This window comes from Rhodamnia argentea, chromosome 1 (assembly GCF_020921035.1).
Source record: "Rhodamnia argentea isolate NSW1041297 chromosome 1, ASM2092103v1, whole genome shotgun sequence".
In the NCBI taxonomy this organism is placed as follows: Eukaryota; Viridiplantae; Streptophyta; class Magnoliopsida; order Myrtales; family Myrtaceae; genus Rhodamnia; species Rhodamnia argentea.
In genome coordinates this window covers 17,073,075-17,089,576 of record NC_063150.1, presented here as the reverse complement: position 1 = coordinate 17,089,576, position 16,502 = coordinate 17,073,075, and the positions used below count along the sequence as shown (strand labels likewise).

General features: G+C 37.6%; 1 protein-coding gene across 1 annotated transcript; it reads left to right on the top strand.

The window, feature by feature from the left end:
- The first annotated feature begins 404 nt into the window (after window positions 1-404).
- On the top strand, window positions 405-16,056 carry LOC115729208 (glutathione reductase, chloroplastic). Its single transcript, XM_030659682.2, has 17 exons — window positions 405-564; window positions 881-1,042; window positions 1,760-1,824; window positions 2,773-2,842; window positions 4,577-4,648; window positions 6,769-6,972; window positions 7,605-7,678; window positions 7,769-7,852; window positions 8,122-8,209; window positions 8,358-8,439; window positions 9,812-9,885; window positions 10,560-10,667; window positions 10,819-10,883; window positions 13,288-13,401; window positions 13,941-14,040; window positions 15,273-15,326; window positions 15,671-16,056. The coding sequence occupies exons 2-17, from the start codon at window positions 902-904 to the stop codon at window positions 15,758-15,760; spliced, it is 1,485 nt and encodes a 494-aa protein (XP_030515542.2). The 5' UTR covers window positions 405-564; window positions 881-901; the 3' UTR covers window positions 15,761-16,056.
- Window positions 16,057-16,502: the final 446 nt, after the last annotated feature.

Below are 16,502 nucleotides of genomic sequence, written 5' to 3'. Positions count from 1 at the left end.
AGCATGATTTTGTTAAATCGTTTAGTTCTCGAGTTTAATGACGATTCAATCCAAGATCGATATTGCAAATGAGTTCTACGTCTATAATATAAACAACGTAAGTTGATTCTTTTCTTATCGCACTTCGCTTTGCCGCAGGATTAGATCCCATTGCCTCTATTTAAGTACAGTCAACGCACCACAAAAGAGAGGGAGAGAAAAAGAAAAAGATCCTCACGACACCTATATATAAATGTCAAAATGTGTAAACCTGGCTTAATTTCCCGCACACCACCATGTGAAAACGAGAATGGAAACGACCGAAACGACGTCGTATGCTCACATCCACCTTTCAAAGAAGAACCAAAATCAATCTCTCTCTCTCTCCCTCTCTCTCTCTCTCTCATATTCGCTCGGTACAAAAGCCACCTTGGCTTTGAGTCCCCGCCGGTTCATCAACACCACGCCGACGCCATCGTCAGTCGGTCATTTTCTACGCCGCTTCGTGGCCTTTTCCTCAGCATCTTCTCTCTCTCGATCGCAAAACCCTAACGCTTTCTCTCTGCAACAAGCTGCTTCCCCGAGGTAATCCTTCGCGAACTCCATTTCGCGTCTCTTTTTCAGTAAGAAGCGGCTTGACTTTGGGCTCTTTCTTTTCTGGGCGCGCCACTTCATCGTTCGTTCGTTTTTTTTTTTTTTTTGCGGATTTTGAGGTTGCCCATTTCGTTTCTATCGGTTGCTGCTGCTGGTAGTGTGGTTTTTGGCCGCGGACGTAGTGATCTAGACGAGTTTAATGTGACCATTTGTTTTTAGGAGGTTTGGAAATCTTGCTCGAGCTTTTTGCTATTTCAGTCTGTATGCTTCTCTAAAAGATTTTTGTTGGCTTCGTGCCGGTGGTCAGTTTGTGATTATACAGTAAGATATGGCAAGGAAGATGCTTGTTGATGGGGAGCTAGGCAAACCAGATGGAGCCGACGCGCATTACGATTTTGATCTCTTTGTGATCGGTGCGGGGAGTGGCGGTGTCCGTGCTGCCCGGTTTTCTGCTAATTATGGAGCTAAGGTAAGGCTTTGGACTGCCAACGAAAACGAGTTGGTAACAGGGATCTTGAGTTCCTCCATGATGATTTTTATGTGTTCCCAGTTCTGTCTTTGCTTTTGCTTGAGCAGTTGTGTGTGTGTGTGTTTTGTTTTTTTTTTTTTTTATGTGGCATATATAGTGCTATAATCAGGGACTGATGCAGAACCTTTTCCTAGTGGGGAAAACTTAATAAGTCATTAGATGTTCATAAAATTTCAATCGACATAGCTAGTTGACATAATGATTTTTTGATTTAATAATCAGATAGGAAAAAATCGAAGTTTTCTTAATAAAATTTTATTGGAATAGCAATTATACATGGAAACATTGCAATTGACTATTATGGTTCTTTAATGTGGGGGCAAGGTGAAAGGAACAATTGGTAACTTTACTAATTACTCTTATAAGCTAACTCCATCCCTGGATATAATACTTTGAAACTAGTTTCAGTAGTTGTATGCATTCATTCATTCATTCATTCAGTTGTTTTCCCAAATGAGGAGCTCATCCTCTAGTGTCATTCATATAGTTGCTTCTCATTGGGTAATGGACTAATAGATCTGTGTCTTTTGATGGTGAGATGACTGGATACAACCTGTCGCACTTCTTTTTGTCCTTATACACACTTTGTATTTGGAAAATTGATTACCCTGCAGTTTTTTTCCGTGTTGTAATGATTTATTGGTTCTGTGATTCCAGGTTGGAATCTGTGAACTTCCCTTTCATCCAATAAGCTCGGAAGTAATTGGAGGAGTTGGTGGAACGTAAGTCTGCCAAAGTTTGGTTAAACTGGCTTCTTAGAACTTCTTGCATTGACATTTGCTCTCTTCACTAGTTGTATTGTTCCTGGATTGATTTGTGGTTGATGTTATATCTGAGAGTCTTTTAGACTAATTGGTCATATTTCTTTAAGACACATCATTAGTTGTTAGCTCAGTAATTTTTTTTTTCATATTGTAAGTAATCAAAGATGTGGAACCAATAAATGTCAATTAGTGTTGGTAACTCTGAGTCTGAATCAGAAAGATCTCTCTCTGCTTCTTGGCTGATTTGGGAAAAGTAGAGGAAAAAAGCCTTTGAATTAGGAGTCATCTTTTTCTTTAATTATTGACAACCGGTAAAAATATAGCAATTTTGGTATAGTGGAAAATTATGTATGGATGTAAATGCATTGATCGGCATTGTAGACGCTTTGTCTTATAATGAGCTCTTTTGGTGTATGGGTTTCCACCCCTGGGTGCCCTATGTCTCTTTATTTTTAATGAGAAAAAGCCTCCAAATTGAGAAGGGTCTTTTTCATGTTGAAACTGAGACGGCTGATGAACAACTTCTTGATGTTCATTTTTCTTAGAAGAACCAAGTTTTTGAGGTAGTTGTTGTGAGTAGATATGAATCCTTGATGCTGAATTAAAACTGTGGAACTTGCAGAATGGGTGGTCCTTCTGAGTTTTGTAATAACAGTAGCAAGTGGTTGATGGATATACATAATGGCAACATAATGGTTGAATTTTGTGATTCAAATGTTAGACGGGGGCGTGAGGACTATTTTGCTATCGACTTTTTGGTTGCATGTGTACGACTTATTTTTTGATTGATAGAGATCAGACTATGCTTTCAATCTATTTGCTGCCAAGAAAATCTTATGTGTCTCCTCTTTGAATGTGGACCATCTGGTCTGGATGAATATCAGTTCTAAAAGTTTTGGTTTGCAGCTGTGTGATTCGTGGTTGTGTTCCCAAGAAGATATTGGTATATGGAGCAGCTTTTGGGGGTGAATTGGAGGTGAGTTCGTCTTAATCAGATGAGAGATAGTACTCTTACAACTTATTAACATACTTTTTGGCTTAAAAGTTAAAAAATAGGTTAGCTTGCTTAGGATATTCCCTCGAAAGTGTAATAGACTTTGTTGTTAATGAAAAGAAGGTTTAAGGGAAATGCTTATGAAGTTGTACATGTTGCCATCCAAGGTTGTCAGGATCTAGATCCCAAGTGGGATCGTCTGGAGGTCTTTGAGGATCAAATCGAGGATCGTAAGTTCCTAGAAATTTACAAAATTGAGACTTAAAATGTAAAAATTTGATGTTGTTTCATCCAATTAAATGCCTATGTACATTAAAAAGAGAGAATAAAGCTCAAGCAAGGTCAAGTTCTGAGTTTTGCATTCTGTAATCTCCATATTCATGATAGTGTGAAATATGCAATTATATATGTCAAACATTGCATGTCGTTTAGAAAACCAAATAAATTAAGAATGTCATTTAGGAAACCAAATAAATTAAGGCAAGATATTCAAGAAATATCTAATGGCAACTATTACCTTTCTATTCAGCCAGAAGAAAGGGAAAAAAATATCAAAATTGACTCGCCCCTAAATTTCCTCATCTTTGGGCTTATCTCTTCTCATCACATTATACTCTTCTTTACTGAACTCACACCCTCACACCAATTGGACATTATTTAAACACTTGATCAAGCAACAACAAGTAGACTAATTCAGCAAAAAATCACCAGAAAAGGTTTAACAAAAGAAAGCAGAGAAAAAAAAACTTAAGAAAGATTAGGTCCATGCAGCAAATAGAAAAATAAACAACTAAAAATTGAAAGAATGAAGAACGCAGCTTCCACCAGCATGCAAAGGAGAGTTGAAGGTTCAAAATCTGAACGCTTCGACCGGCATGCAAGGGATAAGTTTGAAGGTTCAGAGCAGTCAACTTTTTTATGAGGAAAAAGAATAGAGAGATAACATCAGACAAATGGATTGATTGAAATGCATGTTTAAGTTTGAAGCTTGATGAGCGTGTCAGGAAGGAGAAGAAGACGGTTGGCAGGAATCTTCGTTCCATACAGTGTCTTCACTTCAGACTAGTCCTAGGTTTATTGGCCCTATTTTGCTAATGAGCCAGGTAATATGTTCCCAAGAAAGAGCAGGGCTTGGACTCTTCGGCTAGTACCCAAAATTCTGTTTCCTTCAGCTGAAAGAATGAATTTTCCGTCTTGGCAAGGATCGTGAAAGATCATGGATAGGATTAGGATCCCATGATCCTCGATCGCGATCCAACTGATACCACCTGTATACCATTTTTACTGCGATCCGGATCTATTTCCCAGCGATCGTATGATCTGGATTGTGATCCAAACAACCATGTTGCCAATTTGTTGTATTTGACTTTACAGAATGCTTAAAAAGCTTTTGGCTTTAACCCATTCTAGTAGTTAGTGACTTTCGGTTTATCCAATGGAAATAAAACTCAAAGTGCAAAACTTCATATTTGACGTCAAATGTCAGATAGTTAGTATCTCTTGAACGGAAGCCTGGAAGTTACTGCATTCAACCAGACATTGACTTTTACAGCGTCATTCTTAAAGTACTTTGCATTCCCATGCTTATTGGCTGCATCCTTATCGGTCCTTAGTTGGTGCCTATTTTGTGTAAACTGCTGCATCTTTTTGGGAATGATATCTAATTCCGTTCTCATTGTTAAGATTTGAGACTAATGTTTATGATTGCTTCTGTAGGATGCAAGGAATTATGGATGGGAGTTGAATGAGAAAGTTGACTTTAACTGGAAAAAACTTCTGCACAAGAAGGTAACAATTTATGTCTCCTCTTAAATTATCAATTGTCGCACTTGGACATCGACTTTTTTATAGCAGTTTACTGAGAAGAGATCCGTAGTGATTACGGCAACCAATGATTTGTTCTCTATTAATAGTTTTGTGAGACTAGTGGTACAGGATTACTTACATTAAAAAATGGATTAATTACTTAAAAATTGTGCATCTTAAGGGGTGTTAATTTTGATTCCATCTATATAATTTTTTAGATTGTACTTGTATTCTTTTTTCAAAACTATCCAATTATAAGTTCACCTACAAGCACATAACTATACTTCACATACATGGATGTTTAATTAGATCTGACATCAATGAAGTTGAACAAATATGGGTGATCTTAATTGCTAGTAACCCGATCATGATTTTCCCACCTCCATAGGGAAAGGTCCTTCCTCTGTCCGATTCCACTTGATATTTTTGAATTACTAGAAATGACCTCCAAATAATAGGGGTCAAGGTCGACCACATAAGCATGACCACCACCCCATAGCATGTTGCCACTAGACTCAGGAGAGTCTCTAAGTCCTTGGCATGTAATAATCTCTAAGTTGAACACAGATGCAGCTCATGTCTTTTTAGATGTGGTGTCTCTCAAGCCACACCTTGTCTTTCCTTTTCGTTTATCCCCTTGATTGCCCTCTAAGTTGAACTCAGATGCAGCTCGGGTCTTTTTGAATGTAGTATATCTCTAGCCACACCTCCTCCTTCCTTTTCGTTTATCCCCTTGATTATTGTTGTGGCGTTTCCTTTACCATTTTGATTAGATAATTAAGGTCTCTTCTCTTGAAGAAGTCTGTGTCACATTAGTGTCTCGGTGAACCTTGTTAGTTGTCACATCAGCTGTCATTGTTTTGTGTTTTGTAAATGTGTGAAGGGACTTCATCTAAATAGAATTTCATAAGAAGGCTTAGATAAAATTTCATAAGAAGGCTTAGATATAATTCCATAGGAAGGCTTAACTTCCCGAAAAACTCCTTTCTTGAAGCCTTTTCAATTCTACCTGATCTTTAAGGACTTTCTCCTGAACTTCCATGCTTAAATCTACCTGATAGTTAACACATGCAAGCACCTATATCAAGTTTCCTGTATCTGAACATGTTACTGGTCATTTGGCATTGATGAGCAATCTGGCAGATATTGATGGCTAGTGACCCATAACAAGCCAGTGCTCGTGTCTTTACTGATTTTTTTCCCCTTGATGATGTGCTATTTCTTGCCAATTTGACATTTTACGGTTAAAATTCAATTGATTTGAAAAGTTTCGGGTCACGCTAATGCCTCAATGAACCTTGTGAGTTCCGCATCTGCCAATAGCGGCAAACTTCTGAGCACTTATAGTGGGCAAAAACTGAAATTGACAATGAAGCTAATGGTGGAAAGGAAAGCCTTTAAAGATAGAATTATATAATCCATGAAGCACAGTGGTTTCTTTGTGTAGTTAGACATTAGAATAACTTTTAAGATCAAGCAGTCTGACAGGACCATGTGTGATTGGTGGAAAGTCGTTGACTTTTAAAATCAGTTTTTGCAGTGCAATTGTTTTAGGGTTTATGAGTATTGTCATGGTGTTTCTCAAGAGAGGGCAGATTGAAATAGCTTTTCTCTATCTGCAAGATTAATCCGTGATATTGTAAATTTGACTGCTTGAAGCATGGATTTTTGGTGGAGGAATCTTTTGAATTATGCTTATAATGAAGCCTTTTAGGCTCAATAATTACAAGTATATTATCTTTTTTTTGGGGTCGAAAACAAGTATATTATCTTGTTCACCTCAATATCATATAATATTAGTGATTATTGGTATTTTTGTGGCTGTTACCATGACACTGCAATGGTTTTTTGTTGCTTTTCTTTCTCTATTACTGTTTTTAATTCAAGTTGAATATTCATGTAGAAAAGCTGTGTCCAAACATATTAATCATGCAGTGCCCGATCCGAACACTCTTGAGCTTTATGCATCTAACAATATGATTGATCTAGTTACTAGTTGTTCTTCTTCTCTTTCCATTCCGTAGATCTTCAATGACGCAAGCGAAGAATTTTGTATGTTTTAGGGCCCAATGTGACATGGATTTGTTCTTTGAGATATACAGACAGAGGAAATCACCAGATTAAATGGAATTTACAAGCGATTGTTGTCAAATGCTGGTGTCAAATTATTTGAAGGAGAAGGAAAGCTAGTTGGTCCCAATGAAGTTGAGGTGACACAGCTAGATGGAACGAAGTTGTGCTACTCTGCTAGGCACATACTTATTGCGACTGGAAGCAGAGCTCAACGTCCTAATATCCCAGGGCAGGTAGAAGTTTTGTCTTTCTTCATGTATCTTGTGGTACATATGTCAAACAACTGGTCTTCTGAAGCACTCTGCAAGAAATGGATTATTTGTGCTGAAGAAAATGTCTAGTCTGATACTGAAGGATGATCATGTCATCCACTGCATTTGGCCCAAGCTTGTACATTCATTTGCATACTTTTAGGCTTTTAGAGCTTTTTGTTAGTTGGCAAGGAATGGATAGGAGTATATAGGCTCATCGGCCATAGGAAAGTGATCCAAGCTGGGGCGACCCACTGGATAATCACATTTTATTCATAAATGGGATAGAACGAATGAAACTAACCTTGTTAGACAACAAAAATTCGAATTTGCATGTAGAAATTGTGGTTGTCAGTGTCTATGCCATTGTCGGTTATGTACTCAAACTGAGTCCAAGTATTAGCTGGTGTTCATCACGAATGTATGAATCATACATTTGTATTTATGCTGTTTTCCTGGGTTATATCCTTTTGGCATTTCATGAATCCTGCATGTGTACTATAAGTTGGAAATGACCGAATTGGTTATTCAATGCTGTGAATATACATATATCTGTATGATTGTCTTCACCATTATCATGGAACATTTCTCTTGCATCAATTTTCTTTTTCCAGGAGTTTGGTATAACCTCTGATGAAGCATTGAGTTTGGAGGACTTACCGAAGCGTGCTGTGGTGCTTGGAGGAGGGTCTGTCCTAATATCTCAGATTTCCTGTTACATGATGTTCGATCAATAGTATAAAAATTGTTCAGAGCTGTTCTTTCTCTGGTTATTCAGGTACATTGCAGTAGAATTTGCTTCAATATGGCGTGGGTTTGGTGCCAATGTGGATCTGTTTTTCAGAAAGGAGCTCCCACTGAGGTTCAAATGCTGAGTTTGCTTCTAATAAATTGCAGGCTTTTTTCTTTTCTTATTTTCTGCTGTTTAGCTTTGTCATGGATATGAGGGATTGCACTTTGCAAACCAAATTTGCAGTACTGTTTACTTGGACACCATGAAAAACTCATACTACCAAACTGCCATTTTAGTTATTGTGCCTGCTACATTTTCTAAACATGATGAAAAGGATATTTATCCTTTGCTTGATAGCTACTGTCTTAGGCTAATACTCTCACTTGGCAAATTTTTAGGGGTTTTGACAACGAAATGAGAGCAGTTGTTGCAAGAAATCTTGAAGGCAGGGGAATTAATTTGCATCCGAGGACAAACTTGACAGAGGTACTTCATCCTGCTTGTTAGGTTATGAGGTTGCAGATTGCTTATTTCTCTAGTTGTTGTCCTACTGTAGGTTTTAGTCCTCCCGCCATTGGCGTCTTTGCCTTTCATTAACTGAAATGTTGTACTAATTATGAATCTTCAATTGCAGTTGATTAAAACGGAGGATGGCATAAAAGTAGTCACAGACCACGGGGAAGAGTTGCATGCCGATCTTGTACTCTTTGCCACCGGTAATTAAGATTTAAGATATACTTGACGTTTGATTGTGCTTATTCAAATTGTATTATCGGCTAAAACTATTATCAGCATTTTTTTTCTCACGAGTACAATGATAAACAACTCATTAGAGAGGTAACAATGTTTTTATTTTTATTTTTGAGGATTCTGTTATTTGAAGCATTAAATGCGATTGTCGTTGTATTAGGTGCGTGGGGCTATTAGTCTGAACCACTACTTTTTCTTCCCCATTTCTTTGTACTAGTTTCAAGTGTTGGATATACCAACTTATAATATAGTGGTTAGATGGGCCAACTGTTGTGACCTGTGTCCTTATTATTTCCATTTCTCATATGGGAAGTTCCAGTATTTGTGGTTATTACACTAAATTGCTACATTGATACAACTGCTCATTGCCAAATTAGAACTGGCCAATATACTTAGATTAAATTTCAAAGAGGAGGAAAAATCCCTTCCATTCTAATTCAAACATGATCTGCATCATCATGGTGACTATGTTTCCCAAAATTTAATGTGAAAATTGATTCTCTTCTGTGGCATATAGGTGTCTCCTGCATGTAGGATGTGTTTACATTTTTCGGTTTTTACATCCTGGACTAATCACCAGAGCCTAAGCTGCTGTAAGATAACCCGGATTCCATGTATTGGATAAGCGATGTGCCAAGCATTTTATTGGTGACATAGGTACTAATTCAGGGTTACTTCTTGGTACTGAAATCAGCAAAAGAAGTCAGTTTAGAAATTCGTTAAGATTTGCTCCAGTTGATTAATTACATGCTAATTTAATGATTGTTACCTAGTTACTGGCAATATCCTAATATTTTACTTTCCGTAGTAGTGCAGTCAGCAAAAGTAGTCAGTTTCAAAATTTGTTAGGATTTACTCCAGTTGATTAATTGCATATAGTTTAACTGGTTGGTGACATAGCCACTGATTCAAGGTCTTCACTGTTTTACTTCCTTGGTAGTGAAATCAGCAAAATAAATCAGTTTAGAAATTTTAAGATTTGCCCAGTTGATCAGATACATGCAATTTAACTGGTGGGGTGTGTCGAAGGTAAACTACTTTTGTAGACATCTCACTTCGGTCATAGTTTCATGTTAGCCATTGATCAAGCCAGTTAACTTTGATTTCACTTTTAGATTGTAATTAGGTCTCTTTGTTGGATTTCAGCCAAAGAACCACTTAACTAGTCACTTTACCCTGTCATTTCCTAATGGTTTGTGCCAGAAGTGACTTGATCGGAAGTGAGATTAAATTGAGCTTGAAATATAAAAATTAGAATGTCTTAGGAATTGGTAGTTCTGCCGGAAAGTTGTTCATGGCGGAGAACAATTAATGGCTGTCTTCATTTGGTTATTGCAGGTCGAATTCCCAATACAAAGAGGTTGAATTTGACTTCTGTGGGCGTTGAAACTGATACAGTGGGTGCTGTGAAGGTTGTTAGATATTTTAATGCTTCTTTTCTGCTGTTTTGTTTTCCTATCAAGGTTAAACTTGTTTTGATGAGTATGAACACTGGGCCTATTATAAATATCTAGTTGTTAAATTTCAATGAGCAGGAACACATGAGTTCTCCTCATTCACATCTATCCATGTTCTTAGATAAGCCGTTACTTTGTTAAGTAGGCTTTTGATGTCTTCTCTTTTTGCATACCATTTTATCTTTTTAATACATCAATTCTAGTTTGGTTTCATGCTGTCTTTTGGATTATTAAGGACTTGGGTTGCATGATTAATTACATTGGTATATGCTGGTACTACTCAATGAGTAGTGAAATAGCATATTGGCCTGACCTATCAACTTGTACGACATTTACCATTCGGTAGGGATTTTCTTCTACTTCTAACTTCTAAATGTGACTTTTTCTTCAAAATTTGAAAATCGAAGATGTTTTGGTCTTGAAGTATTGTATACGATTCTACGTGTATTTGTGTCTTTAAAGTTCTAAAATCTCTCATGTTGAATAAAATTCAAATAATAATTGTCGCAACATTTGCAAAGTAGTTGAAAGTTGTACTCAGACAGACTGACTTTCATGCTTATCATAATATTGAGCTTGACCTTATCAGTTGTTGAGTAAAAATCACGTGCTTTAGTTTCTTCTTCCAGGTGGATGAGTACTCACGCACAAATGTTCCTAGCATATGGGCCGTTGGTGATGTTACCAATCGGATTAATCTCACCCCTGTTGCTCTGATGGAGGGAACGTGCTTCGCTGTAAGTTGTAGAACTTCTTGTCCTTTTTTGTACTGTATCTGCATCATATTTGCCAGCTTTATATTGCCCCGTTTTACAGAATCTTTTTCATTTCTACAATCCACTCCTGTTTTCACTTTTGCGTGCTCATTTATTCCCCCATTCTTTCCAGAAAACTGTTTTTGGTGGGGAGCCTACCAAACCAGACTACAGCAATGTACCTTGCGCAGTGTTCAGGTGATAACCTCTTTGGTTTTGGAGCAATGAGATCGACATAGTTCATTGTATCTGAAGTTGTGTTAGTTACTTGTGATAGCTAATTCCAGAAAAAACTGAACAAAATCTCTAAATCGATGATTTTTGCGGCTGTCACCCTTCTAGATACACTGTCTTTGAAGTAGACTTCATGTTGACCTTGCAGTTGGGTTGGGAAGATTGCTAACCAAAAGAATAAAAGAACAGAGACGATACACTGTCTTTATTTCATACAGTTAGATTTAGCAATTATGAGTGGAATTATTACTGGTAGTTCAACCGAACCGAACAGCTATTCTGATGTAGTAGTAGAATTGAAAGACAAAAGATGCAATATCCATAGAGTAGGCTCTCAAGTGATAAGTCATGGTAGCAAGTGAATTGAAAAAAAAAAATTCAATATTGTGGGCAGTTAAATGCGAAACATAAATCCATTGAGAATAAGGCAGTAATTAGCACTAGGTTTCAAATTATTAGATGGAGGGAGACTACATGTATATAAAGACCTATTGAAGTCAGATAAGTAAGGGATGTGGAATGGGAAACAATGTTGTTGAAGCATGTGAAATAGAATGATGAGGGATTATTATTGACATGCGAGATGAGTCATCGGAAGGGTCCCAAGAAATTGGATCAGGCAACAGGATAGACATCCAACCAAAACCTTAAACTATTAGAGGGTGGAAAGTATATATGAGATCCTTTTGAATCCTACAAATCCCAGGATGTGGGACGCTTAACAATTATATCATGTTGGCTCCGATGAGTTAAAGGTATACTGTTAATTGACCTCAAGGTTGGATGTCATTAAAATTACCTAACAAAAATCCTCTGCTTTATTTGTACCAGGGATATACCTGCACTACACTGTGCAGAAAAAGGAATCGATTACTAAATTGAATTGCTATCTATAAAAAATATCTCCTCAGTTGTCATATAGACCATCCAACTGATAATGCCAAGAAAATGTAGCCAAAGATCGAATTTTATGGCTGTCAATTAATGGGACTTTCGGCAAGTTCATTCGCATGTATGTATAAATGAAATTACCAAGTTAAAGTTCTCTAGATAATAAAGATGAAAAAGGTATGTTATTTCTTTTTTTGCTCCCAATAGGAAAAGAGGGTGATTGAGTAGGCAAAGATGTAAACTGTTCAATGTCATGCACACAAGTCACCATATGCTTCCATTTAGCCCTCGGTTTATATTATTGAAAGATTTCACCTCTGCACTAATTTTCCTTCTCTATATTACTATAAGTACCAGATAAAGGATGATATTCTTTTGCTTTGTACGCACCACGAAATTAATACCCCATGGTAGAACTTGGGCTGTAGAATAATTTCTTGGTGTATGCAGAATGACTTCTTCTTGTCAGAATTTAATATCATCAGGAGTCTAAGACTGCAAATTTGATTAGAATGTCCAGTGAAGGTGTTATGGGAATCTAGAAGATGCCACCTAAAATCTCTATCCATAGTATTGCTAATGTGTTAGCTGAACTTTGATGTTAAGCAGTATCGTAAGATAACAGGAAAGGAATAGATTTCTTACTAGGTTTTTATTAAGCGATGAAGCGTGCTTTACTGGTGAAGTACTAACAACCTTTGTCCAATTGTCAGGCACTGTGATTGATAGATAGATTTTGAGCTGTCTCTTTGTTTTTCTTCCTGTTGTAGAGCATAATCTTAGTTTTAGTCGATCCATCTCTCCTCATTGGAGGACTGATACTAATTGTAACCACCCTGGTGGTTGACCTAGTGGTGTAGAGATTCCTTGCAAGTGGTTTGGGGCCCCCTTAGTCATGGCTTTGAAACCCCAAGTTGCTCCTTGGCCTAAGGAAACCTTAATTTGTCTGCGGTGTATGATATCCCCGCCTCTGCTCCCAACACATTTATGATAGGGTGGCAGTGATGGGCTTGCTCAAAATAAGCCCAATCACTCTTGGACTCAAGAAGCCATGATTTGTCTGCAATGTAGGTTCGACCGTGTCATGGTGTGAAATATTTACCGGCTCTACTCTGACTTCCTTGTGGTTGGGTGGCGGTGATGGGCTCACTCAAAATGAGTAGTAGCAAATGGCTCTGACCGAACATTTTGTAGCGAGTGTAGAACTTACGTGGTAGCGCACCTAGGGGGTTTGCCGAAGGTGGTCACCCTTTCCCACCCTTTTTGCCAATAAAATAAGTGATTCTTATCTATAGAATTCTACCACAGTATAAATATGGAATTCAGTAGGAGGATATTTCTAGGGGTATTCATCTTGGTACTATGTATGTGAAGTGAAAGCGCTTTCTGTAAAGACTACAATCATGGCATTTCTTTTCCTGATAACTGCTTGGAAAAACATCTTATCTTTATTGCTTTGCTGTTCCATTGCGCACAGCATACCCCCTCTATCTGTGGTTGGACTGAGTGAAGACGAGGCAATAGAGCAAGCTAATGGAGAAGTTTTGGTTTTCACATCTACATTCAACCCCATGAAGAACACAGTCTCTGGGTATGTTTTGGTATGAGATTTGAGTGTTGAAATTAGTTGATAACAAGTCTAAGGTGTGTATTATCATTATTATGTGGGATACTATGTGTACAATGTGTTTGATGTAGGAAAGTAGTTTTTTTATAGAACACTATAAACATGGATTAAGATGAGAACCTAGCATTTTATGAAGCTGTCATTGAAGCGATTATGTAGTATGAAGCTACCTTACAATGGTGTCTTTATTTGGACATTAACGTTTTATTCTGGATTTTTCTGGTAGAAGTTTATTGGTAATTGAGATATAGCTTTAGCAAGATTGACTGAGGTTCAAGTTTCAATTATGTTAAGCACTGATGGTAAAAGAAAAAACCTTTTTCTATGTTTCAAGATCACAATGTGAATGGGTGTTGCAAAGTTCAACTCAAAAAGCTGGACAAATTACATGACACATGTTATTGCAAAATGGATAATTGCACCATTACTATAGACGAGGCTTTCTTGTTTTTCTTCCAATTTTTGTGTTCTGACATGTGCATAACTTGAACTGTTGGCTCCAGGCGGCAAGAAAAATCAGTCATGAAACTGATTGTTGATGCAGAGACAGATAAAGTTCTTGGCGCTTCCATGAGTGGGCCAGATGCACCTGAAATTATGCAGGTATGTATCTGATTTTGTTCTTTATTAGTTGAGACCTCAATCCTTTGTTTTCATATGTTCATCCCGTATTTTCTATACCAGTGAACTTTTGACTTCTCAGCATTTTGCTTGTCAAAATGACAATGCTTATGGATGAACTGAACATTGTGAAAATCTTTTCTTCCTTTAGCAATGCCTCTTACTGATTCATATAACGAAAAGCTACGTTGTTGGGATTTTTTGTGCTTCCAAGTTTGTGCATGTGAACTAGCTGTTTATGCATGTAATTTCATGCCTCATCTACTTTAGAATATGAGAAATTTGTCAGAGTGGAGAATAAGACTTGAGACAATAAAATTTGATATGATAGAGGGAATCATATAGCCTAGGCCACTTGATAGAGGGAATCATATAGCCTAGGCCACTTATGTAGGTCACCCAACTTAATTGAATAGGGTTTATTTGGTGGTCGTGCAGTCATTTGTCAAAATGAGCTGTACCAAGTAATCTCTGGTTGAATTTTATGAAAGAAATTGGAGTTGCTGGGATGTCAACTGGACTTAGCAATCTTGCTGCTGCGAAACCCAAAGGGGAAAGAAAGTATATACATATATATCTGCGCATGCGCATTTGCTTCTATATCTACACACACACACATATTGCCGTAGATGATCTTTTTGGGATTTTGGGGCATTTATCTATGCACATTAAACTTTTTGTGCACTTCAACTGATGTATACAGGAGCTAATTTCTGCCCATATCAGTAGCATGGGACTCGTGTTCATGAATATCCATGTTGGTCCTGGGAAAAGATAAATTGGAGAATATGAACCTTTTCACTTGTACCTTCTTTTCAACAAAACACTGCATGAACATTAGAGGAAGGTGCTTATTATCTAGTGTGTGGGAGGTGCTATGCAGATATAATAAAAGTTGGCAATTGATAGGGAAAGGGATATAACTGTCTCACAGCACTTTAAAATGAAGAGCATTTTTTTCCTGGCAAATGTCTAAATAATCAATTCTTAACTTCACAGAGCGCAGCGTTTTTTGTTTGCAAAATCTAGGGTGATGTAAACTGTTAGAATGCTTTGTACACAGCTAATTTTATTTCAGTGCTGATGAGCAGCAGGAATCTCGGGTATTTTGAGGCTGCCTATGAGTACCCTCAGTTTCACCTTTATCTACATAATTGAAACTTCTCCCTGTTCTGTTCTTTTGTCCATTTGCATGATGTCTACTTTCATTACAGGGCATTGCGGTCGCTCTGAAGTGTGGTGCAACGAAGGCCCAATTCGACAGCACGGTAAGATTTAGTTTCTCTCTACCTACTTTGGAAACCCAAGTTGCTATGCAACTTTTACCTTCGATTTGAACTTCCCCGTGGTATCATCTACTTGTGCATCTAAATGTTCTGCTACAACACACTCAAAAATGAACATTGAAGTTGCCAATGAGAGAGAGAGAGAGAGAGAGAGAGAGGTTTACAAACAATATGCTTGGTAATGGAACCACTAAGATAGCATGCGCGCACCCACAGCGGTCTGTGAACACATCTTTACTGGTACATGGAGACATGCAGATGTTTTACATGTACCTGGTAGTCTGATGTTTTACTGCTCATGTGGCTCACCTTAATTTTCGTTTCAGGTGGGAATCCATCCTTCTGCTGCGGAGGAATTTGTAACCATGAGGACGGTCACGAGACAGCTTAGTGCCAAGCCTAAGACCAATCTGTAAAGGTGCTCTTACAAAGCAATACCGGTTAAAAATAGTTCGTTGGCACACCAGTCATTGTGTGCACGGTGACTTGTGATGTAGGGATGAGCTCTATATTTTTTTCCATCCAATAAAAGCTTCTCTGGATTTCAGTCTTTCTTTAGGGTCATGAATTATTTATGTACCAACAACGTACGTGTTTGCCAAAAGTTAAGACGACATTTTAAAGTCCGAATGACTGCTTTATTCTTATTTGAGGTATTACATAAGCCATTTCATTTGATTGAACTCTGCGGCCATCAGCCTTTTCTCAAGCATCTGGAGGCGGTTTTTGTTGTATCATGAAAAATTGCAGAATGACTTTTAAACTATTCACTCATCGGTATTCTCTGAGTCTGATCTTAATGCTACAATTAGGTAGATGGGACAAGTGGGTAGGTTTAGGTTGGTCATAAACATGCTTAGATCAATTAGTTCTCGTTAACTCGTATTGATCCATTTCATGCAATCAAACTTTTAGAATCCATGCTCGACTCAACATGCACTTTATCATGGCACAACAAAATAACTAATATATTTGCCTCTGATTATGAAGACAAATCAAATGAAAAGACTTGTATCTGAAAATTATTTTTGTGTCGGCCAATGAAAGAGCCTTTTTTCTCTCCGAGAAAGTTGACAAATTAACGAAGCAGCAAATAAAACGAAATAAGATCTTCGCGAAGGAAAGCAAGATTTCAGGAATGATACAGACTTGGATCAT